Below are 21,241 nucleotides of genomic sequence, written 5' to 3' on the forward strand. Positions count from 1 at the left end.
TAAACCACTTCTGAGTATCTGTGAAGATTCTTAGTCATCCAGGCATGGCTATCTGGAAGCTGAGTCATGGCAACTGGGCTTCGTTCTTGTTAGGGTGAAATGTTTCACGACTCATCCAAGTAGCTGCTTCTTGGATGAGTAGTGAGGATACATCAGGGATCTCCTACCAACTCTCCTCAGACTGAAGAAGCTACTTGGATGAGTATCGAAACATTTCAACCTAACAAGAAAGAAGTCCAGTTGCCATGACTCAACTTCCAGATACACTTCGGAGTAGTTTCTGCCTAGGAAACCCTGGAAAGTGTTGCCATAAGGCAGAATTGACTTGACAACACATACTTATTATTCAATTGTTATTCAAGGCCTACCAAGACAGATACTAATATTTAGAAAGCAAAAAAGAAAATTATGAGCAACTTACATTTTGACTACCTTTTGCAGATTCCCACTTTCAAATCGTCCTTCGAAGATTAAGGTATTATCCCAGTCATCCCAGGACTGAGGAAGCACCTGCTTGGATGGGCAGCTGCCTCCTATACGAGAACACATAAAGCTGGAATCCTTACCAGCTACTGGGAGGAACAAAATGTGTCATTACTATTATTCAATTGTGAATTACTTTTTTGTTTAATTCCCTCCCCCCAAAGACTTTGTGTAGTACATACATTTCTTATGAAGTAACCAGATATATTTTGAAATAACTTGTTCAAAATTACATATTTTCTCCATTCCCAGTCTTTATGTAGATGGGTAAAATCGCAGTAGAAACAATAAAAACAAACAATCATGCCATGTACTTATGTTCAATATAATTGCAGAGTCCTACTGACTTCAGTGACATAAATATAATTCTTAGGAACAAGGTATGAAAAGTATATGTTATTATAATCATTGATTAAATGAGCAAGAAACTGACAATGCTTTAACAGTCTTTTGAATAGTGGGTCTCATCCTTTTGTATCCTGTGTCCCATCCATCACTCTATCAAGAAGCCTAAGTACCACCATAATTGAAACGAAGTGTCCACTTTCCCAAAGGAGAAAATGTATTTGTTTATAGGAAATTTGTCACTGATAGTAAATTGATGGACACGGAGGACATGGGATTAAGGAGAAATAATGGAGTGACCAAATTTATCAGTAACATGCTGAAAGATGACAGGCAGATGGATACTCCACGGCTGGGAAAAAGGAACTTATATGCATGTGTGGTGGACATGTGAAAAAGGAAATTAGAGAAATTATTGGATATGATATTCAGATATCATTGCCCTTGTAAATATAATTAAAAATAATCGTCTAAAAACAAAACAAAACAGAGTTAATTGTTACAATGGTTACAGTTGCAAGATTAATATTTGCAAAGAATTGGAAAAGCAACAAACAAATTAATCTTGGAGATTTGTATAAAGAAATGTGGAGCTTAGCAATTAATGATAAGTTAACATGTGAAATGAAAATAAGAAGAGGAATGATAAAGTCTAATGATTTCAAAGATGTATGGAATTCATATTTGGAGCATGTTTTTTTGAGGGGGAAAGGCTACGTGCCAGCAAAAGAAGCAATGTAATTTTGGAGAGGTACAGGGAAAAGGGATATAAATTGATACTTCTGGTCACCTAGTCCCAAGGGTGAATGTATTGTATGTAGTTATTATTGAATTTGTATTTTAGTTTTACTATTTTTTAAAAAAGATAATCTACGGCTGGTAGCATTTGTAGGAAAAAATATTGTCACATTTGCAAGAGTACACGGGGATTGACAAAGACTGAATTCTTACTAGTTATTATGAAAACCTTGCATTACTTAGACAGCTTCTGTGCTCCAGCATTAGTATGTGTACCGTTGTTTTGCAGAAAACACATTTGGTGGCCCATGATGGCTCCAATGTTCTTCTTTTAACATGTGTGTATCATGATACATGAAATCACACTACACTGTAGGAGTTGGTATCATTCTTTTATGATTAAAAAGGTCTGCTATATCTTTAATACCCCTCTTCTAGGAAGTGCTCAAGGTAAAATATGCATTAAATTCCAGAATGGGACTCACAATGGTAAACAGCCAGATACAAAACAGAAATAAAAGTACTGATATTAAACAGTAAAACCAGTGGACAAGTAGCAGGAATACATTTTTTTTCATTTTTGAAAAAAAAATGGAAACTCTGTTCAGTACAAGAAATGGAGAGAGAAAGAGAGAGAGAGAGAGAGAGAGGTAATGGATCCCATCTCCATTTTCATACTGGTTCGGATTGTCTTTTTGCCCTTCTTCCTGTAAGGTAGTATAATATGCACGGTGGAATGGTGAAATAATGTTGAACCCTAAAACTACAAATAATTACGTTAGAGATACTTTCAAATAAAATGCAGTCAAACCTTCATCAGCTAGATATACCACAGCACCCTCACTAGGCTCTGGACAGAGTGGCTCAGGCTCCAGACCTGTTGGGGTATACAATGGCTCCGGCTGAGGTGGAACCCACTCTGGAGGAAAAGAGAGAAGACATATTAACCTTTAACTGGAATTGCTAGGTTTATATGTTCAGACATGTCAGACCACCAAGGACAGCTTTAAACTTTAAAAGAACAATAAATAAATGAGACCTTCAGAACAATTTGTTGCACAATCATACATATTTTTAATACTACTCTTTCCTACATAAAATAAACTTCTCTTCACATTCCTTGGGGCTTTGTGCAATGCTTCAAAGGTTAATTAATTGTGTGCCATCATGTTGGTTCTATCCTAGTGGTGTTCTTGGACCATGCAGCTTGTTCAAGGCAGGACCTATAACTCTACCAACGCAGAAGCTTTGGGTGATCTTTGGGTGGCGCAGTGGGAATAGTGATGTGTGCTATGGCTGTAAATTATGATAACATATCACAATGAAGTTTTGCCCTTTGCCAGAAAAAAATCCTGAAGACACAAAACATCAGATAAAACATGATTAAGAGACAATAAATGCATGGGCAAGGTTTGATGCTGCTACTTAAAGAGTTTCCCTGCCAAAGAAACTTCATACTCTTTAATGTAGCATCTCTTACCAAGTAAGAGGCAGGGACATGTGCAGATCACCTCCAGCTGGCTGATGGGCCAGCTAACTAAATAGTAATATTTTTTTAAAAAAGTTAGCCAGCCTGTTAGCTTGCCCGGGGCCATCTGCCCATGTCCCCACTTATCAGCTGAGAGGTGGGGATATGGCAGATGGCCCCCAGTATGCAGTGGGGCTCTTAAAGATGGTGGCAGCAGCTGAGGAAGAGGAGGCAGTGGCAGGAATAGGGAGCAGTAGGATGGGGTTGATGACTGTGGGGGGCGATGAACCAGGGGGGTTGTAAATCACCTCAAAATTAGTTCAGGAAAGTTCAGGTTCTCCAGTTTGGATGAACCTGAACTGATCCGAACCAACAAATTAGCAATTTTTTATGACTCTCCTCGTTCATTTTAGCTTCGTGTCCATCTCTAATTGTATCTTTCTGTTATATTTAGCTCCTTCAGTCACCTTGGGTAGAAATCATACAAAAATGAACGATTTAAGAATAATTTTTGTCGCTGTTGTTATTACCATACTACTATGAGACCATCCATGTTCATGCTGATTTGTAAAGAATGACAAAACAATATTGTTTTGTGTATGAGCCAACTGGAAAACCAGAAACTTCTTTAAAGTCCCAGCCTATGTTGCTAAGCATGTAACTTCAGTCTCACTGATAGATTACACTGATAAGAGTTTGCCTATATTAAGGAAAGAAGTTTATACTAAAGGAGAAACTATTGGAGTTAAAAACAATGCATTCTAGTTGTCAAACCCATGATTTCTGTAATTTCTTCCAGATTATTAAAGGATCTATCCTAGAAATTATTTTCTGGTAACAGAAGTAGGCTTTGCCAGAAGGTGTCAGCATGGGACCAGAGATTTGGGAATGAGAAAAGCTCTATAATAATTGTTGCTAAATTATAGGACTCAGCATGAAATATCCAATGAAATGAATTGAACTTTGCCACAACACGTAGGCTTCTGATCATGTAACTTTTCCCCACAAAAGATGTGTAAGAAATTGGGTTTCTGTTTTCTTCACCTTGTTGCTAACACTCCACTACCATTTGGTAGCAGTCATCTATAATTGTCTTGTTAGGACCAAAACATTTCACTGCCTGAGGGGGAAAAATATCATGCCCTGTCCCACCCCCACCTATTTTTGAAGCTTCAACACCAGTGACATGACAGAGGCCTCAAATGCACCTGAAAGAAACAGACCAGCCTAGAAGGTGCAGGGCAGACTATCTGATGTACACTGCATTGTTCACTAGAAACTCTCCCTGATCCTCCAGCATCTGCTGCCTGGTGATCAGGACACCCTTATATCTTGCTATGGATATGCTTAGTATTAAGAGACCTCACACATCAAATATAAATGAGCAGCTACTTTTGTTTTGTTTTCTTTCTTTGGGAGGAGGGACAAATAAGGTTGCTTGAGGTACATTTGCCATGTGGATGTAAGGATTTCACCAAATGGCATACCAGACCTCTACACAACTCTTAGGTGATCCTATTTAGCCTGTTACAGCCTGCTCTGATTCAGCTGTCTAGCCAAGCACTAAGTTTTAATTCGTAATACAAAATGAATTAATTCAATAACATAGAACAAAAAAAATAATCATTGGTGCCCAACTCAAGTAGAACTGAAGTCACATCAAATTTGGCTCTTGAAATGACTATTTTCTATCTCCCAGTTTCTGAATCTTACCTGTAAATTGATAAATAAAGATTGTAAGTTTATATGAGGCAGTATTCAGTACCTGAATACAGGGTGCACAATTTTGCTGGCAATCCAGCACTTTAATTCTTTAGTACACCTTTAGTAGCTCTTAGGTAGATACTTGCTTCTTTATTATTATTTTTTAATTGTCAGTTCGTCTCCAAGTTACATCATTTCTTGACACTCATCCTCAGTTCTTTAGATCTCTACCCTGAGAAAGTCATCTCAAACACAAGAACCTGTCCAAAATTTTCGCTAACGATGATAGGTACAAACAATTCTTTCATCTTATTGGCAATGTGTTTTTCTTTCTTTAACACAACTTTAGTCAATGTTCCAAATTGCACAGACAGAGGAGACTGCCCACTACAATCACCCTTGCATGTAGAGAACAAAAACAATGGAAATGAGGGAAGGAGCTTCCATACTAATTTCCATTCCCAGTAAAAGGAACACTTTAAGATGACGGAAGGTGTGGAAGGAGGAGGAGACACTCCTTGCCCGGGGCCAGCCCTGGGCAAATAATTTCATTCTCCAGGACATTTAGGTTATGGTCCATTGCTGTAATATTAGAAACAGCTTTCCCTTTTTGACAGTGAAAGTAACATTGCACATTTCCTTCATATTACCAAAGAACCTATAGAGATGTTTTGCAGATTTGTTTACTTTTCATCAATGAATCAAAGCTAGGTAATCAATCAGCTAAACATTCTTTGGACAAAATCCTGTAGCATAAATTAAGGCCATGTAAGGCCAATCACATCATTGGCAATGGAAGACTGCAAATAATTAAAGAGCTGTTCTTTCCATTTCAGGTCTTGCACATCTCATCTCCAACGTGTCCATAATCAGTCTCAGCGCAGGCAAGCCGGGCAAACCCTGAGAATGACGCAGGAACTCTTTAGTTACCAGCAACTTGCTGCCGCCGTTCATGTAATCCAGCAGGGAGAGACTGCTGGTCTTGAGGCCTGAGGCTTACTTGAACCTATGCAATGTGACTGACTGCAGGTGAGTTATGCAAACCCCAAAAATCAAAGAAGTTTTTCATTACTACGTAGTGATCTCCCCCTACTGGTGATGCTATCATCTTTACACAAGCATAATTTATGCTATAGGATTTAGGCCTTGAATTGGTTGCTGCAAAGATGGTGAACAGCCTATTATACCCCCCCCCAAAAAACAAAAACAACAACAGTAAAGTGTTAATCAAAAATTACTACCACCATAAATGTCACAATGGCATAAACATTTTATTATTTACCAATATGCTCGATTCTGTCTCTGATTACTTCATATTGATGGGGCCAGCGTACTAAGTGTAGATGTCCTGCAGGAGACAGGCCATATAAATCTCGTGGTTCACGAAGTCGTGGCACCCATTTCCCTGAGTTATATTCCAATAAAATCTGTGTGGTTCGTGGCAACAATTGTTCACAAAAAGAATCTGTAAGATTACAGAGGGAAAGACACAAATCATTTTTGTCCTGGGGTTATCTCCAACTCAAATTAGACAGTACATTTGTCCAATACAATTGAAAAAAAATCCACGGCACTATTCTATCTGGCATAGTTTACATATAAGGATGTTATCAGTATGGCATACAATTCAACCTTACAGCAGCAGCAATACTGCTATGGTAAATTATAACTTGGCCCAGAGTAACATGGACAAAATTGGATATCAAAGCAAATACATAACTTGCTTTCAGAAACCATGATCTTTGGTCAGCATTATTATTTCTTCATTTCTAGGAACACCTACAGTTTTGTAAATGTGAATTTAGACATGCCCTCATGGCTATCTCCCTCCCCCCCACCCCCCGCAAGTAATTCTCCTCATATCACCATCATCATAAAAATATAGGAGAACAGAATCATGGGATCATGAGATTCTAGAACTGGGAGGGACCCCAAAGACCATCAAGAACTGCTCTCTAAAGAAGCAAGAAATCCAACATGAAAGCAATCCTGGCTCGTCACCATTCAACCTCCTCTTAAAAGCCTCCAATGAAGGAGAATCCACCATCTATCAAGGCAGTTCATAATCATAATAATCATTTTATAAAAGGTAGAACTGAAAAGGGCCCTATGGCTCGAGTCCAGCCCCTGTAAAGAAGGTACAGTGTAATATTATGCCTAGTATGTATGCAATCCATGTATATTCCAGTTCCCTACTAACAAGTAAAAAAAAAATTCAGACCTGTGAAAAATGTACACTGTTCAAGATCTTCTGTTAAAAACTGGCTGAAAGGATCCTCATCCTAAAATACATAAAAATACAACAGAGGAAAAGTCACTCTTTTTCTTGCAAAATCCAGATTAGATAATCATACCTTACATATGTCACATGGAGCATTCTGAATTGTGTAAACATAATTGTTGTTGTTACATGCCATCAAGTTGCTTCTGACTTGTGGTGACCCCATGAATGAGTGATCTCCAAAAAATCCTATCCTCAACAGCCCTGCTCAGCTCTTGTAAATTCAAGGATGTGGCTTTCTTGAGGGAATCAATCCATCTCATATTTGTTCCTCCTCTTCTGCCTTCAGCTTTTCCCAGCATTGTCTTTTCCAGAGAATCTTTCCTTTTCATAATGTGTCCAAAGTATCACAGCCTACATTTTGTCATTTTTACCTCAAGAGAAAGGAGTACAGTGGTGCCTCGCTTAGCGACATTAATTCGTTCCAGGAAAAATGTTGCTAAGCGATTTCATCGCTAAACGGAATAAAAAAGCCCATAGAAACGCATTAAAACGTGTTTAATGCATTCCTATGGGCTTAAAAACTGACCTTATGCGAAGATCCTCCATAGGGGCAGCCATTTTCGGTGCCTCTAAAGCGAGGCAAAACAGTGCGCGGCCATTTTGTTTTTCCAGTGGCCATTCTGGAACCGCCGATCAGCTGGCCGAAAATGGGGACTTTGCGATGATCGCTTCCCCGCGATCATCACAAAGTGAATTTTCCCCATAGGGGCCATTGCTAAGCGATCGCTCTGGCGATGGCCAAAACCCCATCGCTAAGCGATTTCATCGCTCAACAGAGCGATCGCTAAGCGAGGCACCACTGTATAAGGAATAATCTTAACAATGATTATTATAATTTTCTAATAAAAAGTATGTGTGTCTGACTGTTTGTCACAGTAGCAGCTTCAAACCATGTGGACACCTGCAATTTAGCCTGTGTACTAAAATGATCTGGAAGGGAGTGTATATATCTGCGGTTATTTGTTTTTTTAAAACACATAGATGGAACAGCCAGTCCCCTTCCTTAGGTGCTGTAGGGGTGCACCATGGTTTCAGTAATCATGATTTAACTCAGAGCAGGCACAAAGTGTGCAATACATAACTGCTGTATTTTGTTTGAAGACTTGAGTGCATCTAAAATCTGCAGATCGGATATATTTTAGCCTTTTTAAAAAATTGACAATTGCATTTTTAGATAACCACACACTAAATAAGAATGAAACAAAAAAGAATGAGGTGTTATCACAAAAGGAAGCATGTAAAATACAAAACCAGATGTACATTGTTAAAGACAATTTATTTATATTTATTTATTTATTTTATTTCTATCCCGCCTATCTGATCATATTAGACCACTCTAGGCGGCTTACAGTAAAAACAACAATGTAATTTTAAGACTTTACAGCAAAAACGTAAATAAAAAAAAAATAAAGAACAGAATAAGAAAAAAGATCGTCAAGGGTTTTCTGTTGGGAAGGCCCGCCTATACATCAATGTTTTTAGTTGTTTCTTAAAAATGCCCAGCGGGGGAGCATTTATGTACAAGCATTTATCAGATTAAATCCTGGTGTAATCTGAACAAAGAGCATAGTAGTGTGGGATGTTGGGCTGTGATCAAAGTAGAAAATAATGCCTAATCTATATACCAGGTAAATTTCCTACAGTGTAACTAATTTCCAATACTACCTGCTTGCCTGAATTGTCCATACATTTAAAATATTTGATGGAATTAACTGATCTCTAGGAGAAATGTTAACTCCTAAAGCAGAATAATCCCTGTTGTAAAACTGGGAGATTTCAATGGAAGAGGATATCTCAGACTAAAGTGGCTAGAAATGTTCTTTAATAGTCAGTAGCAATGTTTAGCCCAGCCCCCTTTTTAAAAGTGACAAGTAAGTTCTTACACAGCCATGCACTAAGAGTGAAACATAAAAAGAATAGGGTGTATCACAGCAGTGTTAAATTCAGTGGTGTGTAACTTACTTCATGATAGTTCCCTTATCAGAGCTGAGTACAATGTATTTAAACAATACATTGTACTCAGGGACAAAGAAAATAAAATGTGACAGCAGTAACACACTGCAATAAAGCAGATAAAGTACATATTACTTGACACAAATAATTACTGTTATGATATACTGTACACTACTATACAAGTACAATGTAAACTTATAAGGACTATATTCAGGTGTTTAAACTCTGGTAAGTAGTCATAGGTAACACATGTTTGAAGAAAGTATAAAACTGAGGAAAAAGCATACCGAATTGTAATAATCATCTGTTAATACTTCCACTTGCTGCTTTTCTTTATTTGAATCTTCGGACATAATCTCCTAAAACAAGGCCTTTTATTTCTTCTTCACAGACTGTGAAATATACAAAAATTAATCCTTTGAGGTGTACACCCATGCTTTTCAGCCTACAATTCTTTCTATTAACACCTAATTCAAATGTGCATTAGCTCTGTTATTATCATTTGCCAACATATAATTAAGCAAAGCTTAAATTTCTTTCCAATCTCCATTTATTTTGTGATTACCATTTTATTATAAATACTTAAATTATAATTTCTCTTCCACTTCATAATGACACATTAAATGCCTATTTTAAAAAGGCCTCAGAAGTGCAGGAGAGAACAAAAGACACAGTCAGGAGATAGGACTGACTGCTTTCCTCAGCCTTTAAACAAGATTGTGTACAATATAATTTTCTTGCAAATATGATATTGACAGAATAGTCGTGACAAGCTCTTGATCAATACATAGAGAGAGAGAGAGAGAGAGCCAATTTATTTCCATTGTGAGTTATTCTGACAGAAATCATTGTGTTCTATACCAGTGCTTATTCACCTTGGGTAACCCAAATGTTCTTGGACTACAATTCCCAGAAACCCCAGCCAGAACAGCTAGTGGTGAAGGCTTCTGGGAGTTGCAGTCCAATAATACCTGGTTACCCAAGACTGCAGCAGGACAACACAGCTAAAGATCTATTTTCCTCAGCAAGACAAACAAATTCAATAAATGCAACATTTTGAAATATTTGTGAATTTATCTTCCCAACTACCACCATCATGGTAGGAAAGAGCAGAGAAGCCAACAGGCCTGGGGACACGCCCCCCCCCCCAAATTTGGGCAACAAGGTATGTGATCTATACAAAGCACATTTAAGAATACCACAGTGACTGCAATAACAACAGAAGGAGATGTGGAGCAGTTGTGGTTTACTGATTTACTGAAATATAAATAAGGGTGGTGTAATGGATAGGGTGAGTGGCTAAAATTCAGGAGACCTTGGGTGTCAATCCCAGTTTGGTCATGGAAACTCTGGGTGAAATGGCACTCATAAAACCACTCTTTAAATACCTCACATACTTTGAATGCCCTTTTGTCAGTACAAGTCAGTCCTGACTTGACCGCATGTAGAGTGAATATTTCAAAGCAAGAGATAGATTTATTTAAATTATTTATATGCTGCCCTTCTACCCATACGGGACCTGAGGTGGTTTACAACAGATGAAACAACAGATTTTAAAAAAAACATTTATAAATATATTTGCTGTTGTTGTTTAGTCGTGTCCGATTCTTCATGACCCCATGGACCAGAGCATGCCAGGCCCTCCTGTCTTCCACTGCCTCCCAGAGTTGGGTCAAATTCATGTTGGTAGCTTTGATGAAACTGTCCAACCATCTCATCTTCTGTTGTCCCCTTCTCCTCTTGCCCTCACACTTTCCCAACATCAGGGTCTTTTCCAGGGAGACTTCTCTTCTCATGAGATGGCCAAAGTATTGGAGCCTCAGCTTCAGGATCTGTCCTTCCAGTGAGCACTCAGGGTTGATTTCCTTTAGAATTGATAGGGTTGTTCTCCTTGTAGTCCAGGGGATTCTCAAGAACCTCCTCCAGCACAATTCAAAAGCATCACTTCTTCAGCAGTCAGCTTTCTTTATGGTCCAGCTCTCGCTTCCATACATCACTACAAGAAATACCATAGCTTTGACTATGCAGACCTTTGTCGGCAAGGTGATGTCTCTGCTTTTTAAGATGCTGTCTAGGTTTGTCATGGCTTTCCTCCCAAGAAGCAGGTGTCTTTTAATTTCGTGGCTGCTGTCACCCTCTGCAGTGATCACGGAGCCCAAGAAAGTAAAATCTGTCACTGCCTCCATATCTTCCCCTTTTATTTGCCAGGAGGTGATAGGAACATTGGCCATGGTCTTAGTTTTTTGGATGTTGAGCGTCAGACCATTTTTTCCGCTCTCCTCTGTCACCCTCATTAAGAGGTTCTTTAATTCCTCCTCATTTTCTGCCATCAGAGTGGTATCATCTGCATATTGGAGGTTGTTGATATTTCTTCTGGGGATCTTAATTCTGGCTTGGGGTTCCTCCAGTCCGACCTTTCGCATGATGTATTCTACATATGTTAAATAAGCCGGGGGACAGTATACAGCCTTGTCGTAGTCCTTTCCCAATTTTGAACCAATAAGTTGTTCTGCATCCATTTCCAACTGTTGCTTCCTGTCCCACATATAGGTTTCTCAGGACATAGATAAGGTGATCAGGCACTCCCATTTCTTTAAGGACTTGCCATAGTTTGCTGTGGTCCACACAGTCAAAGGCTTTTGCATAGTCAATGAAGCAGAAGTAGATGTTTTTCTGGAACTCTCCGGCTTTCTCCATAATCCAGTGCATGTTAGCAATTTGGTCTTGAGTTCCTCTGCCCCTTCAAAATCCAGCTTGTTCTTGGACTTCAGTTCCCAGAAGCCTTCACCACTTGCTGTGCTGGCCAGGATTTCTGTTGTAGTCCAAGAACCTCTAGGAGCCCAAGTTTGAGAACCACTGTCCTAGTAGAGTGGCTCTCAAGCTTGGATGCTTCAGATACCTTTGGGCTCCAACTCCCAGAATCAGGTCACTGGTCTTACTAGCTAGGTCTTCTGGCACTTGAAGTCCAAAACATCTTGTAAAGTAGTGGGTTCAGATGTGGAGATGACTTCAGCATAGCTCTTTATTTGCAGGAGACATTACAAACACTCACAGAAAGCTGTTCTATACACTCAAACCTTCCCCAAAGCACACACCCGACATTCAATCAGTCAGTAACCACATTCAACAGCTAAAAACTCCCTTGGCCCATTGCTAGTCTGTATGAGTAACCTAATTGACTGGCTCAGCAAGCATAGTTAATCTCAGTAGAGCTGGAAGCAGTCTATCTAACAAAGGATCTTCACCTGTAGCTCCCAATACATTACACATTTTGTAGCTGGTAGGTTGAGAACCACTGCTGTAGTCTGGAGTTGGAGAACATGTGCCATTGGGACTGGAACCACTATCTCTCACCATCAGCAAGGCTGGTGGGAGCTGGTGTTGAAAAACATCTGGAACACTATTTTCTTGATTGTTTGAATCATAGGATCATGGAACCCTATGAGGCCATTTACTGCTCTAAAACAGTGGTTCTCAAACTTCGGTTCCTAGATGTTCTTGGACTACAATTCCCAGAAATCCTGGCCAGCACAGCAAATGGTAAAGGCTTCTGGGAACTGCAGTCCATGAACATCTGGGGGCTCCAGTTTGAGAACCACTGCTCTAAAATTTAGGAAGGTTTTCCTGATATTCTGGTGGAGAAACCTTCCCTCACTGAGTTTCCATGATCTATTCAAACACACTCTGGGCTGTGGATGTACTTTAAATTTAAAATGTTCCCTCTGGCCATGTTGTGTGCACTCAAATGCCTGTTGCCTTTTGCCACATCCAACAAAAGGCAGACACCCTCCACGCCTTGCAACATCCTCCCCTCCCTCTTTATTTAATATTCTGTTCGACAAAGATTTTTGCAGAACTAGAAAGCTTGGACATTTTTTTCATGCCTCTCCAGTTAGCACAATCGCGGGATCTCCCAAAGGGGACGTAGGAACGTTTTTTGCGACAAGCCCCTCTTTCGTTGCCTCCGTGGGTGCGCTGTTCACCTGCTGTGGCTCGCGCTCCCTCCGACACACTCGCGCCTCCCTCACCTTTGCGATCACGTGTGAACGCGGCTTCCCGGCTGCGGGGCGGGGGAGACAGGTTTCTACCTTCGCATGGCTAAACCTCACCCCCCCTGTCCTTGGCTTAAAGCCCAGCCGCGAAGCCAAACCGACGCCTCGCCAGGGCGTGGCCTCGGCAGCCTCTCCTCCACAGCGATGGCGGCCCCGGCGGATTCTAGAAGCGGAGGGCCAGAAAGGACGTTGCCCTGGCAACCGGTTCGTCGGTGGAACTGCGGCCTCCAGCTTCCCCTCCCATCCGCCCGACAGATCCAGATTGAGCCTCTTTTGGGGGGGGGGGGGTTGGCAGCTCGGTAATTGCCCCGTAGGGTTTATCCTTTATTGTACCTCTCCTGTTGTTCTCTCCCTTCCAAATTTGTTGCATATTCTGCACACCTGTAGAACTCCTGCATGACAATTTGGTACAGTGCTCCTACCTCCCGTCTTTGGTACAAACCATTTGGAAGGCTTCTTCCATCTCCAATGGCTGGTTGAGCCAAATAAATTCAATCATGGCCTAGTGGTACATTTGGAAGGATGAATCTCATCATGGCGGTCCCCAGAGCCCATTCCTCAAGGAGTGTCCAAAAATGCTAAATTGAGCCACATAAACAAACAAAGTGTAGGTCTTTTGTAAAGATAATGACTATTCATTTCTTAGTTAGTTAGTTAGGCATCCTTCAGTCTCAAAAGACTATGGTAACGTGCTCTGTATGGAGGACTTGGAACAGCGCCTAGTGTGGCTGAGAAGGCCAATTCGAGAGTGACAATCTCTTCCACACTGAAGACAAATCCAATCTGCCCCCTGTCCGGCTCCCTGGTTTTGCTGCTTTTGTGACTTCCTCTTTGCCTCGGCCTGCTGGGCAAGGGTCTCTTCAAATTGGGAGAGGCCGTGATGCACTGCCTGCCTCCAGGCTGAACGGTCAGATGTCAGGTTTTCCCATCCGTTGAGGTCCATTCCTAAGGCCTTCAGATCCCGCTTGCAGATGTCGTTGTATCACAAGCTGTGGCCTCCCTCTGTGGTGCTTTCCCTGCACTAAATCTCCATACCTGAGATCTTTTGGAATCCGACCATCAGCCATTCTCACGACATGCCCAAGCCAATGTAGACATCACTGTTTTAATAATGCATGCATGCTAAAAATTCCAGCTCGTTCTAGGACTACTCTGTTTGGAACTTTGTCCTGCCAGGTGATACCAAAAATGCATCAGAGACAATGCATATGGAACATGTTCAGCTTCCTCTCCTGCCGTGCACAAAGGGTCCAGGACTCACTGCAGTACAGGAGTGTGCTTAGGACACAGGCTCTATAGACCTGGATCTTCGTATGTGTCGTCAGCTTCTTATTGAGCCATACTCTCTTTATGAGTCTAGAGAACATGGTGGCTGCTTTGCCAATGCAAAGTATACTCGGGTACTTCATTACAATAGAGATGGTTTTCAACAATCCTGGAAAAAAATCAGTTTCTTCCTCCACCTAAGTAAGTGATGGCAAAACTATGGCATGTGTGCCACAGCTGGCATGCAGAGCCCTCTCTGTGGGCACACGAGCCATAAGTCAACTTAGCCACTTATCCATCCTCTGCTGGCACTCCTCTCTGCTGGTGCAGTGGTCCAGCATAGGGGTGCAATGGCAGCCATTACCAGTCTAACCCTATTGTGGACTGGAGGACTGGTAAGCATTTAACTGTTAATACCGCCCCTAAGGGGGGGGGAGCATTTAAACATTGCAGTGCAGGGGCAGTTGTTTCTTCTAAAAACTCAGTATTCAGGTTTAATTGCAGTGTTGGCACTCTGAAATAAATAAGTTCTGTGTTGCAGTTTGGGCACTAGGGCTCAAAAAGGTTCACCATCACTGATCTAAGTTCAGAGAGAAGGGGTGGGGTTGTGGCAGATGATGTCACAATTCTTGGTGCTTGGAAACTCATGGGGCTTCAACCCTGTGCAATCTGCCTCCATTACACTTCTGAATTCAACATGAGGTATTGTTGCCACTCCATTGCCAAGCTATGGAAAATAAGTTTTTTTTTTTTTTGGCTTGGCTCAAGGCACAGGAGGGGGAAACAGAATGTGCTTGTGTAGAACTATTTGTACTTCCTCCTCATTACCACCTCCTTGCTCTTGTTACTGCTCGGATGTTCAACAGCATCATGAAGCTGCCAAAAGTGAAGATGAATGGGAAGTGTACTAGCTGTGCTGCTTGGTAGCAGTTCTACATTCATTTGGTTTGCACACAAATACATGCTACTACTATGCTTTAATGACCACGTACAGAATGTTGTTCCATGGAAGTAACCATGTTAGTCTGTTACAGCAAAAAAGAGAGGTTCTTGTGGGACTTGTTAAGACTGAAAAATTTGATTTGTTATGAGCTTTCATAAATGTAGCTTGTGATTAGAGCACAATAATCAAGTCACAGACGTTTTTGTATGCTTCTTCTAGTAATGGGGGAAGAACAGAATGAAATATACGTAAAATGATAATTGTATTATTAACACAACTCCATACATTTTGGAGGGTTCTTTAACATAAACATAGCAATGGGAAGGTCAGTTACACCAGTCACTTACTCTTTGGGATATTAAACAGTGCTTTCTACTTACCCAAAGAGCCTCTTGTTTTAACATACTTCTAAAAACAGAAGTAGCCTGCTTTATCTCATAGTCCTTTTGGAAAAACTGTTGTGCTGTACACAGTTGGGTACTAATACAAACTTGTATGGATGAGCTGATTAATATATACAATGAGATACAATCTCTCAGCTTTGTTTAATCTGAGAGAAAGAAGAGTGAGAACCACAAGAACCTTCCTTCCCCCAAAGGAGAAAATCTGTTTAAGTCCCCAAAGCATGCCAGATGAACTCCTCCTAAGCAGTACAACTCTTGGCATGATTGCCTTTTTCACAAAAGACAAGTAGATTTGTGCTGGCATTCAGTGTTTTCTTTGATGATTGCACTGGCAATTGAGTTTAAGGGTTTCATTTCCCAGTGCCAGTCATGTTTTGTGCTTCATACTGATTGTTTATCAGCCCATCATTTCTAGTTAAGAAGAAATCATCTGTGTAGTTTAATGCAGACCAAGTGTAATAACAGGTCCTTCCTTCCTTCCTTCCTTCCTTCCTTCCTTCCTTCCTTCCTTCCTTCCTTCCTGTCAGAAGCACCACAGTGCAATTAAGAAAAATACCAGATAATTTTCACCCAATAATGGGCAATGTTAATAGCATTGGGGGCACCTAATATGAAGTCTACTTAAACTGCCAACAATAACAAAACAAATAAATTATATTTCACAGTTCTAACAAATGCTAAGAAAGAATGAAGAAAGGGAATAAGAGAGACATAATGGCTGGCATCCTGTTGGCATAACTGTGCTCACACCAGATGGATGATGTCATCAGTCACCGCCTTTTATCGCTAATTAAATGTTTCAAATCCCACCCAAACATATGAAGAGTAGGAATAAAAATAGGAAAGATACAGAAGTAGTCCTTTTTACTATTTCCTAAAATATCATGTCTTGTCTCTGAATGAAAATGGAATGTTATTGTCAAGTTGTCTTGATTTTCTTGCACTTAAATTCAATTATTTTATCTCAGCATGGTGCTAGGTTAGCAAAAGTGTGTTAAATAAACAAAACAAAAGCAAAGTGCTAAGAGATTTTAAAAGGGTATAAATCTCTCTCTCTCTCTCTCTCTCTCTCTCTCTGTGTGTGTGTGTGTGTGTGTGTGTGTGTGTGTGTGTGAGAGAGAGAGAGAGAGAGAGAGAGAGAGAGAGAGAATAATAGATGAGAAAAATGTTTTTTAAATATGTGACTTACCATTGTGGTCTGCTGTATAAATGTATGAATGAAATAGAGGAATAGGAATAATCTTACATGAATATCTCTCAGATATTGTTCTTTTCAAAGGCTTTGGCTCAGGGAATGACTTCTGCTTCTGTTTTTGTGGATAGCCAGCAACAAATACAGAACAATTCAGGTGAGAAAAGTTGGAAGCTACACAGGCCTGGCTTCCTCCCATAGGTAGGGCATTGAAACACATGGGAAACATGACAGCAGTAATTTTTAATGATAAAGAGAGGCCTTGAAACAATCATTGACATTTTTGTGAACCTGGAAAGGTTGCTTAACTGGTAAAATGTATTCATTCACCATGAAGCATTTAAGTCAACAGTCATACACATCATACAAATAGTAAAATATTAAGCTCCAGTTTGGTTTGTCATGCAGACGTGACAATTTGTCCTGTGATTGCCCACATTCTAAGTTATAATTTCTCTTGGAACCCTGTGTGTATTTGAAATGTTGTATTTAGACACATAAGGTCACATATTGCTCTTTGACTCATGCTTTGGAGAAGATACTGTATAGTTACTTTTAATTGTTTAGAAATGCATAATGTCAACATATTTTCATGTGTGCATCCATTGGCAGATAGTGTTGTACAGAGAACAACTGTGAAGTGTAGTCTCATAAAGTATTTCTGTTAACCCTTGTGGCATTCATAGTGATATGGTTATGGCAATGCCCTAATACACTCCAGGGAAGCTTATAATGCAACTTTATATCTTCCCTGCCTGGAACACTTGTGCAATATATACAGTACTAGGTTTACAATGTGCCAACAGTCATATTGGTTAATGGATAAGCGGCATGTTTGGTTATTACTGGAGAGTTGAGACCTGCAAAAATGTGATGCATATTTGGCATTATGCCTCACTAAACTAAAATTTAATTATTTAGTAAACATTAGTGTGGAGCTGTTGGTGTAGAACCTGGCAGTAAATCATCATTAGCATCTACCTGTTATAATAGTTTAGTATTTATTTCCTGCTTTTGTGGGGATTGAGTACATATGTTAAAATTGAGCACACTGAGTACATTTAGTACACTGTTAAAATTGCAGTGTTCAACCAGTTAGTCTGAATATGTGTTGACATAAGATCTATTCTGAAAAGATTAATGAGGTTAACCTTCTAACCCAAATTATACCTGTTTTTGTCTTACTGCTTTCAAAATTTTGCTGAAAATTACTAGGGAAGAATTCTTATAATTTTAAGTTCTGTTTCCACTTCTGAATGTTGGATGCAGAGATAACATAAATTTTTTTAATGGTACTATCTGAAGCATGCATATTAATCAATGAAGACAATTTTGTTGTTGTTCTTTAGTCGTTTAGTCGTGTCCTATTCTTCGTGACCCCATAGACTAGAGCACACCAGCCCTCTTGTCTTCCACTGCCTCCCGGAGTTGGGTCAAAGTCATCCTGGTAGCTTTGATGATACTGTCCAACCATCTTGTACTCTGTCGTCCCCTTCTCCTCTTTCCTTCACACTTTCCTAACATCAGGGTCTTTTCCAGGAAGTCTTCTCTTCTAATGAGATGGCCAAAGTATTGGAGCCTCAGCTTCAGGATCTGTCCTTCCAGTGAGCACTCAGGGTTGATTTCCTTTAGAATGGATAGGTTTATTCTCTTTGCAGTCCAGGGGACTCTCAAGAGTCTCCTCTAGCACCACAATTCAAAAGCACCAATTCTTCAGCATTCAGCCTTCTTTATGGTCCAGCTCTCACTTCCATACATGGCTACTGGAAAAACCATAGCTTTGACTATGCAGACCTTTGTCGGCAAGGTGAGGTCTCTGCTTTTTAAGATGCTGTCTAGGTTTGTCATCACTTTCCTCCCAAGAAGTAGGCATCTTTTAATTTCATGGCTGCTGTCCCCATCTGCAGTGATCATGGAGCCCAAGAAAGTAAAATATGTCACTGCCTCTGTATCTTCCCCTTTTATTTGCCAGGAGGTGATAGGACCAGTGGCCATGGTCTTAGTTTTTTGGATGTTGAGCTTCAGACCAGTTTTTCTGCTCTCCTCTTTCACCCCCATTAAGAGTTATTTAATTCCTCCTCCCTTTCTGCCATTAGAGTGGTATCATCTGCATATCTGAGGTTGTTGATATTTCTTCTGGCAATTTTAATTATGGCTTGAGATTCCTCCAGTCCAGCCTTTTGTATCATGTATTCTGCATATAAGTTAAATAAGCAGGGAGATAATATACAGCTTGTCATTCTTGAAGACAGTTACACTGTATCTTAAAAGTTATAGTTACGGTGAAAAGTTATACAGTAGTTATAGTGAATAACATACTGTGCACCAGTATGAATGTAATGAAGCAAATTGGCCACATGATGGCAACAGGTGAAGAGGAAATTAGTCTGTGATGAGTGAAGCAATGTGTAAATTAAGGCACCGAGCCTGGCGGTAATTACATGGTATTGTTTCTAATATGCAATATTGTATAAATTCCTTAGGCACCCAATATGGTTGCTGTCAGTTTGGGCAGAATAATGAGCACGTCTCTTAATTTATGCTTTAACTTACAAACATTCCCCCAAAAGTTGTCCTCTTCAACTGCATTGAAAACATGGCTTGGTAATGCAAAATTGGCCATTCTGTGAAGCCAGTCAGGAAAGTTTCTATTGACAAACCAAGCTTCTGAAGCTTTTTGTGACCCCAGCCCTGTGTTTCCCTTTATTTTCTTTATTTTGACCTATTTAACTTCCCAGGAGCCCACACCTTTCTACATAAGCACAGGACCTGGTGTCGTTATATCCTTTATTGCTGCGACCCCCAATGTGATGTGCCCACAGATGCACCACTTGATGCCTGCCCAAGTAACTACCCCTCCTGATCGTTAAACTGTGTAATAGTTAAAAATAATTTTTATTAATTAATGGAGGCTAATGTAAGCCTTCAGTGCCATTTTTTATCAACAAGGTTATGTAAACTGAACTGGATCTCAGAGTCATTTTTAGGAAATAAATCTACTACTTTGCAGACAGCACATCTTTCTGAAGTTTACTCAGCTGCTCTGAAGAAATAAAAAAGTAAGGTTGTGTTACTGTTGTTCATTTTGATATGATGTGTGCATGAACTGCTAGGTTTTCCTTATTTTGATATATTGGTTTTGCCAGACTTATGAGCACCTGTGTCCTTGTGTGTTTTACCTGTTTCTGTTTGTTTTGTTGTGGATACGTAGGAGATAAATTTTTCAACTGGATGGATTTCCCAGAGTGTTGCCATTTGCCTTCTTCAGTGAAATTAATATCTTGTTGTACCTTCTGAAGGGTAAATATGTGATTTGACATTTGAGACAGTGGCCTGTATTCCATCTTTTCTTAGCCAAGTTTGGGTGTGGTCCGGTGGACATTTTTTCCTGTAGTTTGGTCCACTTTGGGAACAGGATGGTTTGTGCTTTTTCCCAGCAACCACATGAGGTACAAGGAGTTGAGAACCAGCCTGTCCCTTATCTTTGCCTACCTACATCTTTTTGAGTCCTTGTCAGGGGCTACTGTGTGTGTTTAGAGCTAGACCAATTGATTTGTTTTCTAATTGAAAGCTTCCTCCTCCTGCCCCATAGAGAGAGGAGTACAGGAGGGGACAAGGAGGGAGATCTCTCTTTTCGTATTTTTGTATTTTTATTTTACTACTTCTTTTTTTACATTTTCCTTTAAAGGGAGAAACAGACTAAATAGCGTTGCTTGAGGTGCAGCGGGCTTCCTGCCCTGAAACCTCCAGTCCTTGCTGTGGATGCAAGGATTGCCCCAAATGGCATATTGCACCTCTGAGCGACCTTAAGTGACCAATCCATTTAGTCTAATCCAATTTAGCTCAATCCAGTTTGGCATTCTAGTCACATTCTTAGTTGCTTCTGAGACCCATCGCTTTAGACATTAGGCATTTGTCTAAAGACATTGGGGGCTGCATGATGGGGTCTTAGACATGGGTGTGCACCTATGTAAGCCATGTTCCTGAACATTCTCATGCATCTAGGAAAAGTATACCAGATCTTCATATGTTGAGCACATAGTTCTGTAGACACTCTCTAATTGTGTCATACAGACCTACTGTCTCAGTGACTGAAATTCTGGGAAGTTGGAAAGTGGCCATTTCTGGGAGCAGTCTATGTCCCTAGCACTCAATTAGTCATCCACGTGTGCAGGCAAACATCTGCATAAGGCTGACGTCTTCTTTAAATGCAGAAAATTCTGCATTCAAAAGAAGGCAAGCTTTCCCTGAGTGACTGGCTGCCTGGGTGGGATTTTTAAATAGATTGTTGTAGCTTATTGCTGCTTTGAATGTGGTTTGGTGTTGCCTATATTTTTTATATGGTGTTTGTTTGATCCTTTTTACTATCTGTATACTTCATGTTGTTAGCTTTAATATTGTCTTTTAAC

The 21,241-nt window shown here is 40.2% G+C and overlaps 1 protein-coding gene across 3 annotated transcripts in view; it reads right to left on the bottom strand.

Moving 5' to 3' along the window:
- The window catches only part of AGBL3 (AGBL carboxypeptidase 3), a 41,216-nt gene extending 28,000 nt beyond the window's left edge, over positions 1-13,216 (bottom strand). For 2 of the 3 annotated variants that reach the window (XM_078376083.1, XM_073000210.2), the window contains exons 1-6: positions 13,004-13,216; positions 9,263-9,367; positions 6,960-7,020; positions 6,021-6,203; positions 2,378-2,485; positions 422-572 (exon numbers count right to left, since the gene is read on the bottom strand). In XM_078376083.1, the coding sequence (XP_078232209.1) occupies positions 422-572; positions 2,378-2,485; positions 6,021-6,203; positions 6,960-7,020; positions 9,263-9,328 (569 nt within the window). In that variant the 5' untranslated portion in view covers positions 9,329-9,367; positions 13,004-13,216. The remainder of the gene's footprint in view (positions 1-421; positions 573-2,377; positions 2,486-6,020; positions 6,204-6,959; positions 7,021-9,262; positions 9,368-13,003) is intronic. The other variant, XM_073000211.2, reaches the window with a different exon arrangement.
- Positions 13,217-21,241: the final 8,025 nt, after the last annotated feature.

This window comes from Pogona vitticeps, chromosome 5 (genome assembly GCF_051106095.1).
Source record: "Pogona vitticeps strain Pit_001003342236 chromosome 5, PviZW2.1, whole genome shotgun sequence".
NCBI lineage: Eukaryota > Metazoa > Chordata > Lepidosauria > Squamata > Agamidae > Pogona > Pogona vitticeps.